General features: G+C 35.9%; 1 protein-coding gene across 10 annotated transcripts in view; it reads right to left on the minus strand.

The window, feature by feature from the left end:
- The window catches only part of NBEA (neurobeachin), a 726,466-nt gene that overhangs the window by 231,725 nt on the left and 472,513 nt on the right, over positions 1 to 22,228 (minus strand). For 6 of the 10 annotated variants that reach the window (XM_070049018.1, XM_070049022.1, XM_070049021.1 and 3 more), the window contains 2 exons: positions 7,410 to 7,553; positions 2,650 to 2,682 (listed from right to left, as the gene is read on the minus strand). In XM_070049018.1, coding sequence (XP_069905119.1) covers positions 2,650 to 2,682; positions 7,410 to 7,553 — 177 coding nt within the window. The remainder of the gene's footprint in view (positions 1 to 2,649; positions 2,683 to 7,409; positions 7,554 to 22,228) is intronic. The other 4 variants (XM_070049020.1, XM_051831739.2, XM_051831740.2 and 1 more) reach the window with 1 other exon arrangement.

Genomic DNA, 22,228 nt, shown 5'->3' on the forward strand with positions numbered 1-22,228 from the left:
CAACTTTCCACATGTTATTTTTAAAATTAAGAGTAGCAGTGGTAACTTCAGTTTATAAATTGGAAGTGGAAGAGAAATATAGTTAAAATGACACCATTAGTAGCAGTGGGACTGGAATGAAGACAAGCTTCACTTTAGGTGTCCATATCATGGAAAAGGGAAGTGATGAACCGCATAATTACTTGAATGATTCAGTTAATATTAACAGATAATCTGATAATTCAAGTCCCCCAGTACTTTATTTTATTTATTTATTTCCAAGATTTACTTATTTATTTGAAAGGTAGAATTACAGAGAGAGAGGAGGAGAGAGGGAGATATCTTCCATTCACTGTCTCACTCGCAAAATGGTCACAACAGCCAGGACTGAGCCAGGCAAAGCCAGGATCCCGTAGCTTCATCTGTGTCTCCCATGAGGGTGCAGGGAGAGGCTTAACCTACTATGCCACAGTGCTAGCCCTCTGAGATAATTTTGTAATTAATTAATGTTTATAATTAATTTATATCCAAGGCAAACAAAACAAAACATGTTACAGCTTTTGTACTATTAAAGTATTGGGGTTGATGCTGTGGCTCAGCAAATTAAAGCCATGGCTGGCAGCACCAGCAACCCATATGGGCAAGGGTTCGAGTCCCAGCTGCTCCATTTCCTATCCAGCTCCCTGCTAATGTGCCTGGGATAGCAGTGGCAGATGGTCCAAATGCTTGAGCCTCTGCACTCCACAGGAGACCGGAAAGAAGCTCCTGGCTACTGGCTATGGATCAGCTCAGCTCTGGCTGTTGAGGCCATTTGGGGAGTGAACCAGCTAATGGAAGACCTCTCTCTCTCTCTCTCACTCTCTGTAAGTCTGCCTCTCAAATAAATAATCTTTAAAAAATTATCTCTGATCTCCTGTTTACCTACATAACATTTTTCAATGGGAATCTTGCAAGGACAAGTAATTGTGTTAGACGATTTCTTTAGAGTTCAAAGGTAGATAGTATTTGGCTGCTGCCTTTAAAGAATTTAAAGTCTAAAAGGGGATAGAAAACATGGATAAACACCTGTAACACAAGGATTTATATGATACATGTTTTAAGAGTGATACTCTTAAAAATATTGTGGGGGTGAATATAATTTGAAAAGAGATGATAACAAGTGTTGGGAAGGATGTAGAGAAATTGGAATCCTTACTGTTGATGGGAATGTAAAATGGTAGTCACTTTCGTAAACAGTCTATCAATTCCTCAAAAAGTTAAACACAGAGTTGTTATCTGACCCAGCAATTCCCTTCTTAGGTATATTACTCAAGAGAAATGAAACACATGTTCAGATAGAACCTGCACACGGACGGTCCCAGAAGCATTATTCATAATCCTCCCAAAATAGAAACAACCCCAATGTTCATCGATTAATGAGAGGATAAGCAATGTGACATGTCCATAAAATAAGAATGGTCTCTGTTAAAATGACATGTGTACATGCCATATTATGGATGATCTTCGAAAACAAGCTAAGTGAAAGAATCCAGACAAAAAACTACATATGATTCCATTTATCTGACACTTTCAGCCTAGTCAAATCTATATAGACAGAAAGTAGGTTATTTGTTGACCAGGGCTACAGAGGGAAATAGGAAACTTAGAGGGGAGAGCCAAAGGATACAAGGTTTCTTTGAGGGGTGATGAAATGTTTTAAGAATGATTATGTTAAGGGTCACATTATTGTGAATATACTAAAATCACTGTATTAAACAATGTAAATGGGTCAGTTTTATGACAGATGGATTATATTTCAATAGAGCTGTCTTAAAAAATGTTAGCTAAAAATGCGATGGGGGTGGCAGGATTGGCCAGTGAATATTTCATGAAGTGTTTGAAGTGATTCTTAGAGAATGAGTAGAATTTTTAATAGCAAGAGATGGGGAATGTGTGGAACAGAAAGAAACAAATGTACAGGTGACGAAAGAAGTACCTTAGTTTTTGTATTTTAGTTTAGGCCATGGGAAATCTTTTAAGATACCGGACATTAACTGGATGGGAGAACAGCTTACAGATAGAAACAACAAAAGAATAAAATGATTATAACATAGCAATGAAAATGAAGCATAAAGACCATCATTGTCATCATTCAACTCAGAGACCTCTAAATCAGAAAAATTAACTTTTTAAAGTGTCCTTTATTAAAGTTTTGTATGGATTCTAATTCTATTTTGTAAAATATTTCTATTGCCACCATAGAATCCTCTAAAATAAATAAGCTACATTTCATTAGTGGGACACAATTCTTTCTTATCAGTTGAATTACCTCATTTGTCAAGTTATATACATGAATTAATTATTTCAAGAAAAAAATCTGCTAAGTTTCAAGTTAAAATAAAATAAGAGATTTTAGATTAAAATCAGTTGAATTGTACCAATTAATCTCAATATTTTAAGTAAAAATATAGTTAGTAAATTGAAATCTTTAGTCACATATGGAATCTGAGGTGCTTATTCACTTTGGTGAATCACTATAAACCAAAAAAGCAATTAAAGTAAATTAAGTTAGGTGTTATTAATATAATAATTACTTAATTGATTGGCATACTTCTATACTACAATTAGATTAGCAATTTGCTACAATACATAATGAATTGAGTAATTAGTAATCACACACATTTAACTTGCCTCTTGAGATGAACAGCTTGGGAAGAAAGGGAACTAAAAGTGAAACAGAAAATTGCATGACATATAAAGCTATGCACCTTTATGGAATATTTTGTCTTCAATAAAACTAGAACGCTCCAAACAAAATGAAGAAAACATGATACAACATCAATACTTAAGTAGAATTGTGTGAATTGCATTTATCAGATTGTTTTTAACTTACCAAAATGATCTGAGGCAACACATAGACTATCTATAAAGAAAGCTAAAATTATTATTAATTTTTCGAAAAGTATATTATTCATAGACTTCTAAGTATATGTAATACAGTCAGTATAAAATCTGAGTTACATACAAAAGATCTCATTTTTATATAATTTATATATTCACAAGCACATTGAAATACATTATTTAGGGGTTGGTGTTGTGATATAGTGGGTAAAGCTGCTGCCTGCAATGCCAGCGTCTCATATGGGTGCCGGTTCATGACCTGCCTGCTATACTTCTGATCCAGTTCCCTGCTAATGGCCTGGAAAAAGGAGCAGAAGACAGTTCAAGTGTCACCCACACAGGAGACTCAGATGAAACTCCTGGCTCCTGGCTTTGGCCTGACCCAGTCCTGGCCATTGTCACTATCTGGGGAGTGAACCAGTAGATGAAAGTTCTCATTCTCTCTCTCTCTTTCTCTCTCCACTCTGTAACTCTTTCAAATAAATGAAAAAATCTTAAAAAGAAACGTACTATTGTATTTTAGTTCCAACAGTTTACTATGTATTTTTAAGGAAACTTATTATTCCATATACATCTCAACTTTATGGAAAATTGTTTAATCTCTCAACCTCTGTCTGCTCTTTTTGAAAACTGGAGATAATGAAATATCAACCACAAAGGGTTGTTGTTAATATTAAATGGTCATTGGGCCGGCGCCGTGGCTCAATAGGCTAATCCTCCACCTTGCGGCGCCGGCACACCGGGTTCTAGTCCCGGTCGGGGCGCCGGATTCTGTCCCGGTTGCCCCTCTTCCAGGCCAGCTCTCTGCTATGGCCAGGGAGTGCAGTGGAGGATGGCCCAGGTGCTTGGGCCCTGCACCCCATGGGAGACCAGGAAAAGCACCTGGATCCTGGCTCCTGCCATCGGATCAGCGCGGTGCGCCGGCTGCAGCGGCGGCCATTGGAGGGTGAACCAACGGCAAAAGGAAGACCTTTCTCTCTCTGTCTCTCTCTCTCACTGTCCACTCTGCCTGTAAAAAAACAAACAAACAAAAAAAATGGTCATTGTATGTAAAGCCCACTGAATGCTGTCTGGGTCCTAATAAAATATAATAGCTATTCTTCTACTTCATTTTTCTTCGTTTTAGAATCAGAAATAGACCCTATCTTTTAAACCAAAAAACAAAAACCTTAAACTAAATTACTACCTTATCTCAGTTTTTCTCTTCTTGAATTTAACTCAATTATTAAATAATATTGCAAACTGGCCAATTATAATGCAAAGGTTCCCTAGCTGTGAGCCTTTGTTAGCAAAACAGTTTTGTAAGAACAATAAAATGTATTATGCTAATCAACAGGTTTGTTTACTACTACTATAATAAAGATAATGGTATTGTTTCATATAAAATCCAAAATCTAAGAACTCTAATTGCTTTTACGTTTATATTTTTGATGATACATTGTAATATTAATAATATTTAAGGTGTACCATTAAGGCAAATTATGGAAAGATAAACCTGTAATTTTTAGGAGCTGGTGTTGTGACTCAGCAGATGAAGCCATGGCTTGCTATGCCAGTACCCATATAGGAACACTGGCTTGAGTCCTGGATGGTCCAATTCTGACCCAGTTTTCTGCTAACGCACCTGACAAGGCAGCAGAAGATGCTCCAAGTGCTTTGGCCACCACCACCCATGTTGGGGACTCAGATGGAGTTCTGGACTCCTGGCTTTGGCCTGGCCCAGCCCCAGCCATTTGCTGCCATTTGAGGAAGGCACAGCAGATAGCAAATCTATCTTTCTGACTCTCCCTCTTTTTCTGTTGTTCTTTGAAATAAATAAATATTTTTTAAAAACCCTATTTTTAATTTCATAAATAGGCACTTGCTCTTTTTGTTTAGTAACTATGACATATACATATTTTAAAATCTCTTTGGTTTTATTTTGGACTTGGGTCTCTTGTGAGAGTGGAGTGTTTTTTGTTTGTTTTTTTTTAGACAGTATAGCTCTTTCAGGTTACTAAGGAAAACACGTGAATAAGAAAGACATCATTATATAGCAAATGTTGATTTCTGAGGCAAAGATAACCATTTCTAGATAGTACTTTTTAAAAAAGTTATATATTGGGGCCGGCGCTGTGGCTCACTTGGTTAATCCTCCCCCTGCCACATCGGCATCCCTTATGGGTGCCGGTTGCTCCTCTTCCAGTCCAGCTCTCTGCTGTGGCCCGGGAAGGCAGTGGAGGATGGCCCAAGTGCTTGGGCGCCTGTACTCGAGTGGGAGACCAAGAGGAAGCACCTGGTCCTGGCTTCGGATTGGCACAATGCACTGGCTGCAGCGGCCATTTTGGGGGGTGAACCAACGGAAGGAAGACCTTTCTCTTTGCTCTCTCTCTCACTGTCTGTCAAAAAAATAACGTTATATATTTCTGTATTCTGAAACTTTATTAATAGCTGGTTTCATAAATCTAAGAATTCTAGTTTGTAATTTAACTTATGACAATGAATTTTATGCAACATTGCCATTATCATACTAGTCTATTTCTTAGATTTATGAAACCAGCTATTAATAAAGTTTCAGAATACAGAAATATATACCTATTTTTTTTGACAGAGTTAGACAGTGAGAGAGAGAGAGAGAGAGAGGTCTTCCTTCCGTTGGTTCACCCCCAAAATGGCCACCACGGCTGGTGTGCTGTGCTGATCCAAAGCCAGGACCAGGTGTCTCCTCCTGGTCTCCCATGTGGGTGCCCATACTAGTCTATTTCTATGGGTCTATATACTCCTATAAATCATTGAGACTTTTGGTAGCTTTTACTTCTCTTCTCATTAAATACCCATCCCTCACTCTTTTCTACTGCATTCAAGGTTCACAACAACATTTATAGGCTGTTCTTTTAAAAATGAACATTACAGATTAGATAGGGGATCAATATTTCAGCACTGTTTGTGACTCTTTCAGATATAATTCCAAGAAAAGTATGGGTAGGATCAGGTGTCTATGACTATGAGCAGATCCGATCAATGAAATCTCTCTTAAAAGACAGAAGAGTCTTGATGAAGTAGCCACACAATTCAGTTTTTAAATAATTTATTTCAAGCACATTTTCATTGTTTTTAGGTGTTTGATGTTAATGCTGCTTTGGGAAGTTCTGTTTATAAACATAAATTAATAGTAATATTAATACATAGCTATCATTGAAGGAGAGAAATATAAAGGGATTATTAGTCTTTATTGGGTTAGACCCTTGGCATTACTGGCAGATATTATAACACACTTCAAGGGACTAGGTGAATTTGTGTCAACTAATAAATTGTCACCAGGAGGAAGAAGGCTCTGGGGTCTAAAGTAAATCACATAATTATTAAACATATGTGTTAGCATATGTGAATGAGGAAAACCAACACATTATATAAACAGGCCAAGAAAAACATCTGTAAATTTCTATGTTCTTCAAGATCAAGAATTAGACCAAGAAAAGAGAAAACACACCTGTGCCTGATCAGAATCAAATAGCTTGGTTTGCTTATGACTCCTAATGACCTCACATTAAATCTCTGAGCTATTATTAAAACAAACAGACCACAAAAACAACAAGACCAAAACTCAAACATTTTCTTAGGAAGTTGAGGAAAACATTTCACCATAGACTTAAGATTAGTTTAAGTAGGAAAAAAAAACCTATTTTGATGATTGTATTCTAATTATATATGCCAGGAACTGGCATTAGAATAAACTTAACATTTTCTTCATTTAGAAGAGGAAGAATAATGTGCCATTATTACAATTTGTTTACAATTAATGGTAACATTTGCTTGGCAAAAAAGAGAAATCTCTAGCTGGTTAAAAAAAAAATCACTAGGGGTTTTCATAAAGCCATGCCACGTACTTTTCAGGACACTCCTGGAAAGAGAAGTGCAATTTTGTCAACAGAATTAAGTACAAGAATTGAGTGGTCTACTGCCACGGAGCACCCCGCTCTTGTGAAGGCTGAAAATGTAGAATTGAGGCAAGACTCAGATACCTTTTGAGACTCGAAAGCAGGAGCTTGTAACCTTAAGCATAGGATATGATTCTATGGGCCTGTTTCCAGGAAACAAGATGAGAATGAGCTAGTAGGAGGCAGAATGTTTGTTAGTGGTGGCGGCATTAGTAGTGTGAGGTCTAAGAACCTAACAGGAGTTGGGAAAGAATACTTCCAGGAAGGACAGCAGGGAGGAAATGGCAAACTACAGGCATCCGGTAGGAGGGGCAGTTCTGCAGGTTAGCATGTTGCAGATGTTAAGTCAATCACTCTGCCCTACCTCCCAGTCATAGGTGTACTTGTACTAGGTATTATTTCTCCCATATAAAATGTTACTCTTCATTACATAAAAGTTGATGCTATTCATGAATTGTCAGTAACACAGACATTTGTTTTAAGTCTTCTCTTTAATACTACAAATGAGGTACATTATTAGCATTCACATGATGGAGCACTGTTACAACCACTGTCTACTAGAAAATAGATTTTAACATTTAGAAACTATGTGTTGTACTGCAACGAAAAGAAGAAAAATAGTTAAACATTTACCTGCCAGATTGTCAATTTCTTTCTCCTGTAGCAGGCTGACAGCATCGTCATCTCCTTCCAGCATAAGTTCTGTCTCTGCATTCTGGTTCACGATCGCTTGACTTCTGAATGTTTTCTTTGACTTCACTACATCTTCTTCAGTGCCTAACCACAGAAGAAAGATGATAGCTTGGGTCATTGTGCTTGTTTTTGTCATCAATATTAGAAAGAACTGATTACTCTTTCAAAATTCTATGCTGCATTTACATTTTACATGAACATTACTTACAAATGATAGATCATTTCTAACTTCTTTATCTTGTTTGTCACGGATGTAATTACCTACCACTATTTTGCAGATGAGGAAAAAGCCTGAGAAAGCTACCTGCACTGTTGAGGAACTTAGGAGTTGGATGGTGGTAGGGAAAGTATTCTATAATCTATGACTTAGGACTCTTAAAATGCAAGTTTCACCAAAAAAAAAAAATTCGCATCTCATTCTAAATTTGTTTTTCTGATCCATAAAGTTATACAACCTTACATAATTATACTTTTGTGTGAGTTAGCTAATCAACTTATCAGACCATTTTGACAAGTAGATAGGTCTGCAAAAAATAACAACACATTCATCTCTGAGGGCAAAATCGCTGTCACTGGGAAGCTCCCGACACCTGGGTTTAGGAATGATGAGAACATGATCAGAACACACAACAGCTATTTTTTTTAGCAATTTATGAAAGATACACTCGTTTTCTGAAATGACATTCTTATTTCATTACATAAAATAGAAAAAGCCAAAAGCCAAACACATGAAAACACTCAGAAAAATTGAAATATTGCAAAATTTGAGCTAGCACTAACATAGCAATCAGTGCAATGCTTAGAAACTATTCATAATATATTTGAATTTCTTTTGGATTTGACAGCTTAACAACTATTTTTATATTTACATGTGAACATCTGCTTTGGTAGATAATTATAAATCTAAAATTACCTGACCTGCCAGCACATTTTACACACACTCAGGAGATAAATATTTGTATTTTTCATTTTATTTAATTACTTATTTATTTATTTGACAGAGTTAGATAGTGAGTGAGAGAGAGAGAGAGAGAAAGGTCTTCCTTTTCTGTTGGTTCACCACCCAAATGGCCGCTATGGCCAGAGCTACGCCGATCCGAAGCCAGGAGCCAGGTGCTTCTTCCTGGTCTCCCATGTGGGTGCAGGCGCCCAAGCACTTGGGTCATCCTCCACTGCCCTCCCGGGCCACAGCAGAGAGCTGGACTGGAAGACGAGCAACCGGGACTAGAACCTGGTGCCCACATGGGATGCCAGCGCCTCAGGCGGAGGATTAACCAAGTGAGTCATGGTGCCAGCCCAAATATTCGTATTTTTATGCTTAAGGTTGAAATTCAGTTTGGAAGAAAACAATTGTAATGTACTGTGTTCTAGCTGTAGTATAAGGATGTATGCATCAAGAACAGAATGAAGTAGGAAAGTATCTTGATATCCGATTTGTTTGTGTTAGATATATTCCTGGAAATGGGAAATGGAAAAATATATCAGTCTTAGATGGTGCTGTCATACAATAGTTCTAGGTGATGTTATGATACTGTGTACACAAGCAACTGCTCTCCAGATCATGTCATGCCTGTGGCTTACATTCTCTCCTATTACAATTTATAATACTTGTGGTCAATTCTCCAAGGCCCAGGCCATAAGACTTCCAACAGTTCATTACAGCCTGCTGATGTGTGTTGAACTGTTTTCTTGGACGTGCATCTAGGTGCCATAAAACTTGCATTGTAAAACAGTGCTGGCCTTTTCCGTTTTGCTTTGCAGCATGCATACTTCTTTCTGTCTGTGACTGTAGGCAGTTGTGCTTGCTAAAACATGAACAAACTGATTGAAATAAAAGGCCAAAGAGGTGTAAAAACATGTTAAGAATATTCACATAGTGCTAATGGCCACGAAGCATATTCTATTGTCTTCCCTGATACTGGACAGAAGCATTTATTAAATTTATTTTTGTAAGATTTATTTATTTATTTAAAAGGTAGAGTGACAGTGAGAAAGAGAGAGGGAGAGATAGAGAAAGAGATCTTCCATCCACTGGTTTACTCCTCAAATGACCACATGGCTGAGGCTGGGCTAAGCTAAAGCCAGGAGCCTGGAACTCTATCTGGGTCATCCATATGGGTGTCAGGGGCTTAAGCATTTGGGCCATCACGATGCCTCCCAATGCACATTGAATCAGAGCTCTGTTATGGGATGCTAGCCTCACGGGCAGTGGCTTAACATGCACCACATCAGCCTGTGGGCAGTAGCATTTAGAGAATATGGTTACTATATAAATTAATATATAAAGTAATAGATTTCTAGACATCTATTTTGATAAGTACTTCAAGGACACAAAATATTATTACAAATCAATGTTGCATTGGAGGTGAGTAAAATGAAATGGGTTACATGTATATTGTTTCACTGGCCCACAGAAGACTTACTTCTGGAGTAAAAACTTGAGGACAGAACATTAATGCTCTAGGAACTTATCCTAATTTTATTGGATTTTTTGATATAAAATCAGCACAAGAGTAATCTGTGGTAGTGGTGGGGCCTGCTATCTTTATCACTTACAGCTATTACGTGGTAACTTAACTGGAAAAGTCCTAGCTTTCCACATAAATAAAAAAAGTTAAATTCAATGATGAATAATCTAGCAGTCTCCCTGTGGTCCATGAAGCTGTATTTCTAAATCTCTTTGCCTGCCTATTACTAAAGGAACATTCCCCTAACTGAGCTAATCGTATCTTGCTCTTCACCTTCCTCCTATTTAGAACAATCCACTTACTTGAGCCAAACACCTAGGATTCACCCTGTATGACCACTGTCACTGCCCTAGATCAAATCATCGTTGTTTTGATCCAGAGTTTCAATAGCTGCCTTACTTATACCACCCTCAATTCTTTTGTCAGAGTGACTATTGTAAAACACAAACAAGTTGAAGACATTTCCTGCTAAACATTGTTTACCAACTCATCCCAGTCAACAAGCCTCGATTCAAGGCACATAATGTAGGAAAAATCTAAACACTGTAGTTAGCATGGTTGATCAATGCCTTTTACCCTCATATCAGTTTTCTGTTCTCCATCATTCAACAATATTGGACCATTTGTAGTTTCCGAAATATGCCATGCCTTCACGTATCTTTTGACCTATGCTGTTATCTCCTCTTTTATGCCTTCCTTCTTACTTTGGCTATTCCCATTGGCTCTTCAAAGTTGACTTCCTTCAGGTGACTTTCCTAACCAACCCCTCTGTACTTCCACAGTTTACACAGAATTCAACTGCCTGGTAGAGGTGTTACCTTTATTACTGAGGCTACAGAAATTAGTCCATGCTTCATGGAGAAGACAGACATTTGTTGAACTGAAGGTCAAACTCCTGCCCTCCCATGCCCTTCCGTAATTTCTTCAGGTGGATTTGTGCCCTCTTTCCTATATGCTTCCACCACATCCCATAAATCCTGCTACACAGTGGTTTCAGGTACTGCGATTTCTTACGCATCTGGGCAATGGCCTGGAAGCTCCTGCTCCTGGTAACTGGAAACATGTTTTTGTCTTTATAGTCTCAGTACTTAGCACACTGCCTGGCACAGAGAAAGTTGTTGTAAATCCTGAAATATACTAAGACATAACAGTTACCTCCGGAGATTTCTACTTCCCAAGTTCCCAGGATATCTCAGCACACTGAAGAATCTATGTACATGTGAAAAAGAATGTAGTTCTTTATGTGAAAACCAGTGAAGCTTTGTGTGAGTTAGCCTAATAAACCAAGTTTTTCCTTGTATCATACTCATGTGTAATCTGCTTTGTCAGGAAAATGAAGAAAAAGCTTTACATCATTCTTGGGTGACTAAAAATCTACTAGTAAAGAAAATGTGGGAGAAGGAAACTGAGCTCTGGAGTGTTTGTCTAACTTTTATTACTATCCCTTCTAGTTTTAAAGCAATAATTGCCTTCTAGTTTTAAAGACACACAGTAAACTGCTGTATAACAACACACTGAACTTACCATCCCTGCCGAACTGTTCAGTTCGCAGCTCAGTAAACTTCCTGATTTTATGGTATGGCACCAAGCATTTATCTAAATTAAAGTGTATGAGATCTAAAGGTGCTGTTCAATCACAATATCCTTTATGAATTAGAGTTTCATTCATCAAAATTACAGGCAAAAAGAGGTAAGGTCTCAAAGGGCTGTCTCATTACAAGGCTTGTAAACATTGTCCTTAGAAAGAATTGGTTTAACACGCAACAAATCAAAATCTGATTGGGAAGAGAATTTATTTGAGATCATCTATCTTCAGAAGACATGCTGGACTGAGTGCACTTCTTGGCCTCTTCAGCCATTTATCAAGAAATTAACAAGCGAATACCACTAACCACCAGAACACCTTAGATTTCAAAATATGAATTATGTGTAATGTCTAGATAAGATAGACATATATGATTATTTTCTATGAAAACATTAAAATGCCATAAAATTTTAAAGTTTCAAAGGTAAAAATGCCATCAAATTAGTGAAGTCAAATTTAAAATTATACATTAATTTCCACATCATGTGGCAAATATATACTTGAAAGTGCTCAATACAGACTTCTTAGTAAATATCATATTTGAAGATTAAATATGAAAATGTTATCTAAAATATGTTGAATGAACTGGAAGTTTCTCTTTCATAAAATTTTTCTTAATAACCAGAGATCCATGTGAAACAAAGTATATTTTAAAAGTGAAATAACAGGAGAACTAAGATGTTTCCAGTGTTCTTACTAAACTCTATTATTATAATTTTAAGCAGTTATTTAAATAAGCATAAACAAATTATGAAAATAAAAAATGAGAGGCATCAACTTATCTAAATTATATCAAATGATTTATCTACCTGAAATGTCCAAAAAAATCAAGGCAAAGAAATTAAGTTCATTAACTCATCATGTTCTTTTCTATTGATAAATATAAACAATATAATGGAAAACATGACATAGCAGTTTATTTTTTGTTGACATTGCAGTTTATTTCTGTTTAAGGAATTATTCTATATTCAACTTTAAACTCTATTAATAAAACTGTATAAAAGAGCAGTTCATAATAGCTATGAATAATCATGTCACTAATGCACAGAGAGAAAAGATGTAAACTGATAACAAGCCAGTTTTAGTACAGTGTTATCTTCTTCTTTTTTCTTCTTCTTCTTCTTTTTTTTTTTTTATTTTTTGACAGGCAGAGTGGACAGTGAGAGAGAGAGACAGAGAGAAAGGTCTTCCTTTGCCGTTGGTTCACCCTCCAATGACCGTCGCAGCCTGCGTGCTGCGGCCGGCGCACCGTGCTGATCCGATGGCAGGAGCCAGGTACTTATCCTGGTCTCCCATGGGGTGCAGGGCCCAAGCACTTGGGCCATCCTCTACTGCACTCCCTGGCCACAGCAGAGAGCTGGCCTGGAAGAGGGGCAACCGGGACAGAATCCGGCACCCCGACCGGGACTAGAACCCGGTGTGCCAGCGCTGCAAGGCGGAGGATTAGCCTAGTGAGCCACGGCGTCGGGCCAGTGTTATCTTCTTAATAGTGTTATGCTAATACTACTTATATTTAATGTGGAATTATGACTTTAATTAAACATTTATTAAAAAGTTATATATACAAGGAGTCTTCAAAAATTCATGGAAAATATGTATTGTGAAAAACCCTGGATTTCAGAATAGTTTGGAAATGTATTTACACTTTAATTCCACAAAATTTTTGAAGTGCCCTCATATGTATGAATATATGTATGTGTGCATGTACATATGTGTACTTATCTATTTATACTCTGTTTATATATCAACTATGTAAGAAAACATTTTCAGTGTCATTTTATCTGTACAATTTAAATGCATGGCTATGACTGACCTCTTTTTATTTAACCCCACTATATTGCTGATTTGGTCTCTTTGCACCTCACATTCTTTAAAAGTTGAGTGCTTTTGTGACCAGGCATGCGGCTCTATCTCCTATCTGTAAGTATAACATATAGAAATTCTTCTTTATGGAATTCTCTTAGTTGCCTTGTCCTTCAAGGTTCTTCTTTGTATAATCTTTGTATTTCATTTCATTTGCTTTTTAAAGAAAATATTTATAGAGAAAATAATGATTTATTTTTCTTAAATAACCTCATCATTTACAATTTTTATTAATCTGCTAAAAATTTTTATTAAAATAAGAATAGACCGCAACAGATCATAATATATTATCACTATTCATTTTGGAGGTTTTTTTTAAATTTAGAAATTCTGTTTCTAGACTTCAATTTCCAGGGTGTTATGTGTCAAATACAGGGGAATGAATGTTTGTTGACTATGCACATGAAACAAAATCATATTGATACATTCGCCATTTTACATGTACAATTCTTCTTAATTTTCTTTGTAGCTCCTTTATAGTTTTCATACAGACAAGGATGTTAGACTATGTGATTTGTCATTTTTACTTTGGTGTTCCTGTCAGTAGCCAATATAAACATATTTTTTTAAAAATCCAGACCAAAGGGTCAGCGTTGTGGCACAGCAGGTTAAGCTACCACCTAGGATACCTGCACTCTATATGAGCATCTGTTCAAGACCCTGCTGCTCCCCTTTCAATCCAGCCCCCTTCTAATGTACCTAGGAAAGAAGCAGATGATGGCCAGAGTTGCTTGGACCCAAGTGGGAGACCAGGATGGAATCTGAGGCTCCTGGCTTCAAGCTGATCCAGTCCCGAATGTTGTGGCCATTTGGAGAGTGAACCAGAGAATGGAAGATATCTCCTCCTGTCTGTCTGTCTCTCCCTTTCTGTCTGTAATTCTGCTTTTCAAATAACAAATATTTAAAAAAATTCAGACCAGTATCTTAACTAACTTCAGTTTCCTGATCTATCAATGAGGGATAATGACTGTTTTTCAACCTAACTCTCATAGGATTACTGCAAAGTTAAAATGCGACAAAGGATGCTAAAATACTTCGAACTATGTGAAGATTATTTATAGACACTTTCAAGGATGCTTTTTAAAATTTTGATAAAATGAATGAAATAAGAATATTACAAGAGTATACTGAATATATAATTTAAAACAATAATTGAAAACAACAAGAACACAGTCAATGCCTCATTATTTATCTTGTAAGAGATTTATGAAAAGTGAGGAAAGAGAAGGCTAATGAAAAGATTTTAAAACTTGAAAAAAATAAATCAGGAATCTAAGGCAAAGTATGAATCTAAGGCTTAGCATATGCCTAATAAACATCAGACATTCAACCAACAATGCGTTCCTTTTTCTCAGTTGGAGTTAATCTTCTACCATGTTGTCCTGAGTCTGTTTGTATTCATCACAACTGAATATGAACTTTTAACTCCCCCACTAGATTGGATGCTTTCTGAAAACAGGAACTGTAGTTAGTGGAACAGGTGCTAGGTTTTAGTCAGCTTTTTGTTACTATGACAAAATATCTGAAAGAAAGTACTTATGAGGGCAACAGGTTTGTTTTGGTTCATAGTTGTGAGGGTTCATGATCTGAACTTGGATAGGTCCCTTGGGTTTGGCCATCTTTGAAGGCCAAAGGATTGCAATGATGGGGTGTGTGTGTAGGAATGACTACATGGTGAACTGGGAAGCACAGTGAGTGGCGAGGCTCAGCTTGGTTTATATAACAAGTGCTCTCATGAGAACCACTTTCTGAAGGCATGCTGCCAATGACCTAAGGACTGCCCTTGGGCCTACCCCTTGAACACCATAACAGGTTTAGTTTTCCACTTTCTTAGTACCACTACACTTACAACTTCAGGTTTTAAGTATTTACATGCATCCAGAAAGCATATCTTGTTTAAACCATAGCAAAGTGTGAATAGCTTACACTTAAAAACAATGGTTTCCTATAGCCATTTTATCCATTTTAAGGTAATATTAAGTGAAATTACATAAGCATCACCATTTTTGACATGATTATTTTTATACAGATATATGAACAATATGTTTATATTTTCAATATTTTAAGGAAAAGAACAGCTTTCTCTACAAAAGACAATGCATTTAATAAAGACTTCTTTTTAATCTTTGGAAGAATATTGGCAGAATATTTAGTTTTATTTTAATTTTACCTAAGTGTATTTTCATGAAATTCTAATGTTTCTAAACATTCAGAAGTCAGTTTCACAAGATGGCATTATTTTTCAAAGGAGAAATTCTTTCCCATAGATACTACTTTACAATATTTTTATCTTATTTAATGAGTTTTGACAAAATCTACCCCTATGTAAATAAGACAAAATGTGCAATTCATTTTCAAATCTAAATATACTTTCTTTTAAAAGCATTATTGACATGAATACTTTGGGAAATTTTAAAATAAAGATGATTTTTCTCATTAAAACTCAAATCAAAGCAAAAAATATCTACAGACCAGCGCTTTTAGGAATTCTAAATGATATTATTCAGTTTCCACTCTAAGGAAAAGATTTTAAGATAAATAAACCTTCTAACTAATTACATTAGGTATGGTGAACTGATCTCATGCAATAATACATATAAATTAATCTGTTACTGAAAAGTATAATTTTGAACATTTAAAAAAAGATGAAAGAATGCTTTTTTTATTCTGAGAAACCTATTGCTCAAAAACATCTCATAGTAGCTTTAGAGTATCAGAGAGAAAAGTAACAGATACATAAATAGCATTTTACCATTACAACATTTTATTATAAAGTAAATATTTTTCTTTATAAATCAAATGAATTCAAAATTTAATTTTGTGTTTGACCTTACAATACAAACATGGTACTTGTATTTCCTTCTTTAGACAACATAAATGATGATGATATTAAAGGAAAGAATACTAAATTAAGGATAAAAAGACTAAGGATAAAAAAAAGCACCTTCTATATAGATTAGGATTAGAAAAGAGAAGACAGAACTTTCAGTAGAAAAATCCCAATAGTAAAAATTGATGGTAAATAAAAACATTATATTCAAAAGTGGTTAGAAATCTTAAGTATTTCTCTTCTCTTTTATATCTGACACTGTGTTAGTAGGCTTACAATGTCAACGCAAACTCATTTTATGATTGCAAGTATTTCCATAGATGAAATAGACTGCTTTTATCCAAAAGACTGTGTCCATTTGTTATTTCTAACACACATTAGCTAAATACCTGAGTACTTAGTAAGCAAATTTTAAGAATACAGATATAAAATGTTAGTTCAAGTCTCACATTCCTCTTTCCTTACTTGTAGGTATTTTATTATGAATGAATTAGATATAACCGTGATTCCCACTTCATTTCATTTTGGTTGACACACAATACATTGAATAATCCAAAATAGATATTGTCTACACTATTTTAAAATTTAAAAATCCAAGATAGCAGCTTCAGAATTATGATTATCTTAATTCAGAAATGGAAATCCTTACTTGATGGTAAATATGGCCCAGTGTGGCACTTCATTATATTACATACAATTAAGAGTACAGTATCTTTTGCATTTTTATCAAACAGGAACTTGTACAGAATTCTGTTTGTTTTAAATTAGACAAATACTGTATGTTTGCGTAGGTTCTCTGAAAAGCTGGAGAAAAATCTTTCACTGATCTAGTAAACATGTAGTATCAGCCATCTATCTGGGTATTAATTAAGATTAAGTGGTCATAGAAATTATTCCAGTTGTTAAATTCTTACTCAGAATGGTTATACTTGTATACAAGAAATGGAATTTCAGAAAGCAGAGAAGAAAATGGCTACCTAACACCAACAGTTATTGCACAGTGGGAAAGGACATCAAGGACACTTGCAAGTAAAAGAATTGGATCAATATTAACGTGATTTTCATTTCATGCTTCCCCAACTCCAGTAAGCTGACAATATACTCTGATTATGTGAACTGCCTCAGAGTAACACAGAAAAGGTTATTAGAGCAAGAGGTGGAAATGGAATGCACTTTTTATATTGACAGGACTGCTAATAGAGTATACTGATTTTTGAAGATATGCAATGCATTTTTACAATTTGGTTCTGACAGCAAAAATGGAATTTCATTTAGTCCTAATTCAAAATATTCATATGTAAGCAATATTTCTTACAGCAGGCCAACAAAGGGGATATTCATAAACGACATTTTAAATGGAAAAATGCAATTAAAAAGGTACTAGAAAATATTATTGAATTTTAAGTGAATCACTATGTAAGTATGAAATGTTAACCTAATAATCTTCTTAATGGAGTCAGTGTAGAAAATTGCATTCTGTGCTTTTTAAGGGAAATTTGATAAAGTATATTTTAAAAAAACATACATGATGGTAAATGTAGAATCTCTCTGCATTTTAGACTGGATACTACTTGGTGGGATTTTTGAATAGGCATGAAGTTAGGATGATTTTTAATTCTTTAAACAGAATTTGATATTATAATATATATATAAAAGTATACATATATTTCATTATTTATAAAAGTATATATATTTCATTATATTAAAAGTCACTGGCATAATTACTCATGAAAAAGTAGTGTAAAACATATGGAAAATCTGGACCAGTTTTAATATCATAAAGAGTGGCGACAATGCATTATTCATCTTTGTGACTATCTGAGTACATCGCTTAGTGTTTGGTCACTGTAATGAAATACACATAGAAAAACACAGCATCAAATAAATACACCAAAATGGCAAAGATAACTGTATTTACAGGAGTGACTATGGGTGTCCCTTCTTTAACTCTTTCAGCATTTTAAAGATTTTCTGTAATGACCATGTTTCTTTTCTGGAAGAAAGGAAGGAAGGATGAAAGGAGGGAAGGAGGAGGGAGAATTGAAAGAAAAGATAAACTAGACAACTTGAGAAAAAGTCTTGGAGGGTGAAGAGATTTCCCCAGGTAACAGGTGGTATTAACCTTGGGAATGACACTCAGTTTTTTTTAATTTTATTATTATTTTTTGACAGGCAGAGTGGACAGTGAGAGAGAGAGACAGAGAGAAAGGTCTTCCTTTACTGTTGGTTCACCCTCCAATGGCCGCTGCGGCCGTCGCACTGCAGCCGGCGCACCGTGCTGATCCAAAGTCAGGAGCCAGGTACTTATCCTGGTTTCCCATGGGGTGCAGGGCCCAAGGACTTGGGCCATCCTCCACTGCATTCCCTGGCCACAGCAGAGAGCAGGCCTGGAAGAGGGGCAACTGGGACAGAATCTGGTGCCCCGACTGGGACTAGAACCCAGGGTGCTGGCGCCACAGGCAGAGGATTAGCCTATTGAGCCACGGCACCGGCCTAGTTTTTGTTTTTAAAGCCTGCCACAAAGTTCAATGTGGAAATTTTTTTTTTAAAGATTTATTTATTGTTATTTGAAAATCAGAGTTAAAGAGAGAGAGGGAAAGATACACACACAGAGATCTTCCATCTGCTGGTTCACTTCCAAGATGGCCACAGAGACTGTGACTGGGCCAGGTTGAAGCCAGGAACCAGGTGCTTCTTCCAGGTCTCCTATGTGGGTAGCCGGGGCCCAAGCACTTGAGCCACCCTCCAGTGTTTTCCCAGGCACATTAGCAGGAAGCTGGATTGGAAGTGGAGGCAGTCAGGAATTGAATTGGTGCTCATATGGGATGCCTCCGTTGCAGGAAGTGGCTTAATCTGCTATGCCATGATGCTGACCCCTAAAAATTTATGTTAAAATATAGGACTAGGAGCTAGCATCATAGCACCTGCCTGCTGGCATCCCATATCAGAGTGCTGGTTGAATCCTGGCTGTTTTGCTTGTGATCCAACTTCCTGCTAATGCACCTGGGAAAGCAGCAGAAGATAACCCAAGTGCTGGGCCCCTGCCCCATGTGGGATACCTGGGCAGAGTTCCAGGCTCTTGACTTTGGTTTGGCTCAGTGTTGGCCATTGGAGCCATTTGGAGACTGAAAAAGCAGATGGTAGATCACTTTCTCTCTCTGCTTCTCTGTCACTCTTTCAAATAAATAAGTCTTAAAAAAATGTATGGGACTAAGGGAAATGGGGATAGGATATGTTATGGAATGGTAAGCAACCAGTTCAGAGACATGGAAAAAAGAGGTAATTAATAAAAAAAAAAAAAAAAAACCTCTTAAATTATTTTTAAAATGGGATAGCTAAGGGATAATGCTGAGATAGGTTATTTAAAATCACTTTTTAAAAACATTTAAAAATATCTTAAAATAAATGGCATGGCCTACACACTTTGTGAATTATACTAAATTAATCTGTACTGATGTATCCTTATTTAAATTAGTACCATGCAACTCTGACAATAAGTCAATTAGTATAATTTTTTCACTACTTTAACAGCATTTGCTGCTCTCCATGGAAATAAAATGCAAATACACAAAACATATGTCAGAATTTGAAAATACCATACTTCTAGAATTAGTCCATAGAAAATTGCTACCTTAACTGACAAATGATAAGGTTAAATTGTATGTTTATACTTTGAAATTACTCAATTATCAATAAATAAGAAATAGCAACTGAGAAATAAGCACATAGAATTATATTAACGTGTTGCTCCAAGTGCAATAGATAGAACATCTGATTCTGATCCTCAAATGCTTTTTACTTTATATAAGGACACAACACACCTAAAATAAAAACCAGTACAAAGTGACTTGTTATCAAATTTAAAATATTGAGGCCATTTAAAGGAGTAACTTAAGTCCCTTTATGGCTCCATGTCTTAATAATTTTTATATACCTCCACCTTTATTTCCCTGTTTACCCGGTGAATTCATAATCTTCTTGAGACAATTCATAAATAATTCCTCCCACAGAGCATACTCAGATACAGTAGGCTCAGCGATTTGTGTTTTTCCTGTGCTCCTTTAGGAAATATTTTCTCTTTCCTTATATAAGTGTTAATTCCTTTCCACCATACCTGAGTTTGTCAATAGTGGTAATGACATTTGGGGCTGGATTTTCAGTGTTGTCACTGGGATTGTGGGGAACAGTCAGTGTGGGGTGGGGTATTTTAGCAGCATTCCTGGTCTCTTCCCATTAGATGCCAATAACGCACGCCTGCCTCCAGCCCTGATGAGAACCACCACCCTAATCTGTGTGCTGCTATATGGCAGAAACTGTCTCAGTTTCTGAATCCAATGTCTGGCACGAGCATGGCATGCTGAAGTTATTCAATAAATGCTTTTAAATTAATAAAGTTACTTGACTTCTCTGAAGCTATCTTAGGCCAACAATATGAATCTTCACCATAAAAATGCTTGTTAGAACATTTATTTATGTGAAAAATGCTTTGTAATACTTGTAAAATGAAATTTATAAGCACATCTTATAACCTAGCTTTTATATAATATATTTATATAGAGACTATGAAAACCAAAAGGGGAAGAAAAGCCCATGTTACTAAACTATGACACTGACACCAAAAAGAGTTGGCAGACACTTCCCTGCATGTCTTCCTCTCCTGCTCTTTAAAAAAAATTACATCATTAACTTTTCAATAAATTATTTAACCATGCCTAGATCATCTACTTAATTCCAAATATGGACATCCAATTAAAAATATACCAACTAAAATTGACTTATCAATGAACAACAATAAAGAGGTCTATTAAATTCTTCACATAACACAGACAATAGGTTATTATGTAAATCATCTTTTTCAAATGTTATAATAAACTCTAAAAAATGAAGTCCAGTAATTTGATAGCTACTTTCTCAATAGTTATATTGCTGCCCAATTTTTTTTGTTCCAGTGCTTCTCTTACTTCTTCAAGACTGCAAGTAGCACATTATAGTAGCCATGCATATACCATCAGAACTAATTTAATTCCAGATTCATTAAAGAGCTGCTTTCTATTCATCAAGGTCATATCTTGATGGCTTCACAAGCTTAGATAAATCAGGTGTTAAGCAGACACATCTCTGAGGAACCTAAGAATGTTCTCATTTGCAGTTCTCAGCATATCTTATTATTTATTGCCAAAGCAATGACTGATTAACTTTGTCATCTTTGCTCCATGTTTTTTTTTCCTCAGGCTGAGCAGCCTGCCCTCTTCTGCGACGCCCGATCAGCCCTATTTAAGATGATGTCTTTGATCACGGACACGGAGGCGCTGGTGATTTGAGGCTTTGATGAAACATTGTTCCACAGTAATCTTATGGAAGGGGAACAGAGGCCTAAATGACAACTGACAGTCAACAAAGAAACCAAGCTTATTAAGATTTTTTTTTACTATTCTTTGACAGCCATAATGTTTAAACACTAGAAATGTACCAGAAGTTGACTAGTCCAGGTTTTATTTTAATATATAGACAACATAAAATTTCTCCTTTTCCAATCATTTCCCCATTAGCTAATGTGTCCTGATGAAGAAAACCCTGCAGGTCAGAAGTAGAGTTTATGAGTTTTAAAATATTTCCTTATATTCTTCCATTGCTATGGTCTGTGAAATTCCTGGTAGTCAATTAAATTTGCACTTGTATGAGATTTTGTGATGAGAAAACACCTAAGTAACACATTTAATACATGCAAAATTAGAACATTAAACATCAAGGAAAAAATTACATGCCTCTGGGTTTTTATTAATCACATTCCAACACCAGAGGCTGAAAGTATATCAAATCACACCAAATCTTTTGCACATGACAACCTCATAAATTATTCAACTCATTAGTATTACTAAAAAGCATGAAAAACTCCATCAATATACGGGTTATTTTCCAACTGAAAAAGGTCAACCAAAAGTTTTAATAATGAAGTCAAAGGGAAAGCTTTTCAAAGTAAATATGGAAATAAAATTATTGTCCTCTATTTTAT

Source organism: Oryctolagus cuniculus, chromosome 9 (assembly GCF_964237555.1).
Source record: "Oryctolagus cuniculus chromosome 9, mOryCun1.1, whole genome shotgun sequence".
Lineage (NCBI taxonomy): Eukaryota > Metazoa > Chordata > Mammalia > Lagomorpha > Leporidae > Oryctolagus > Oryctolagus cuniculus.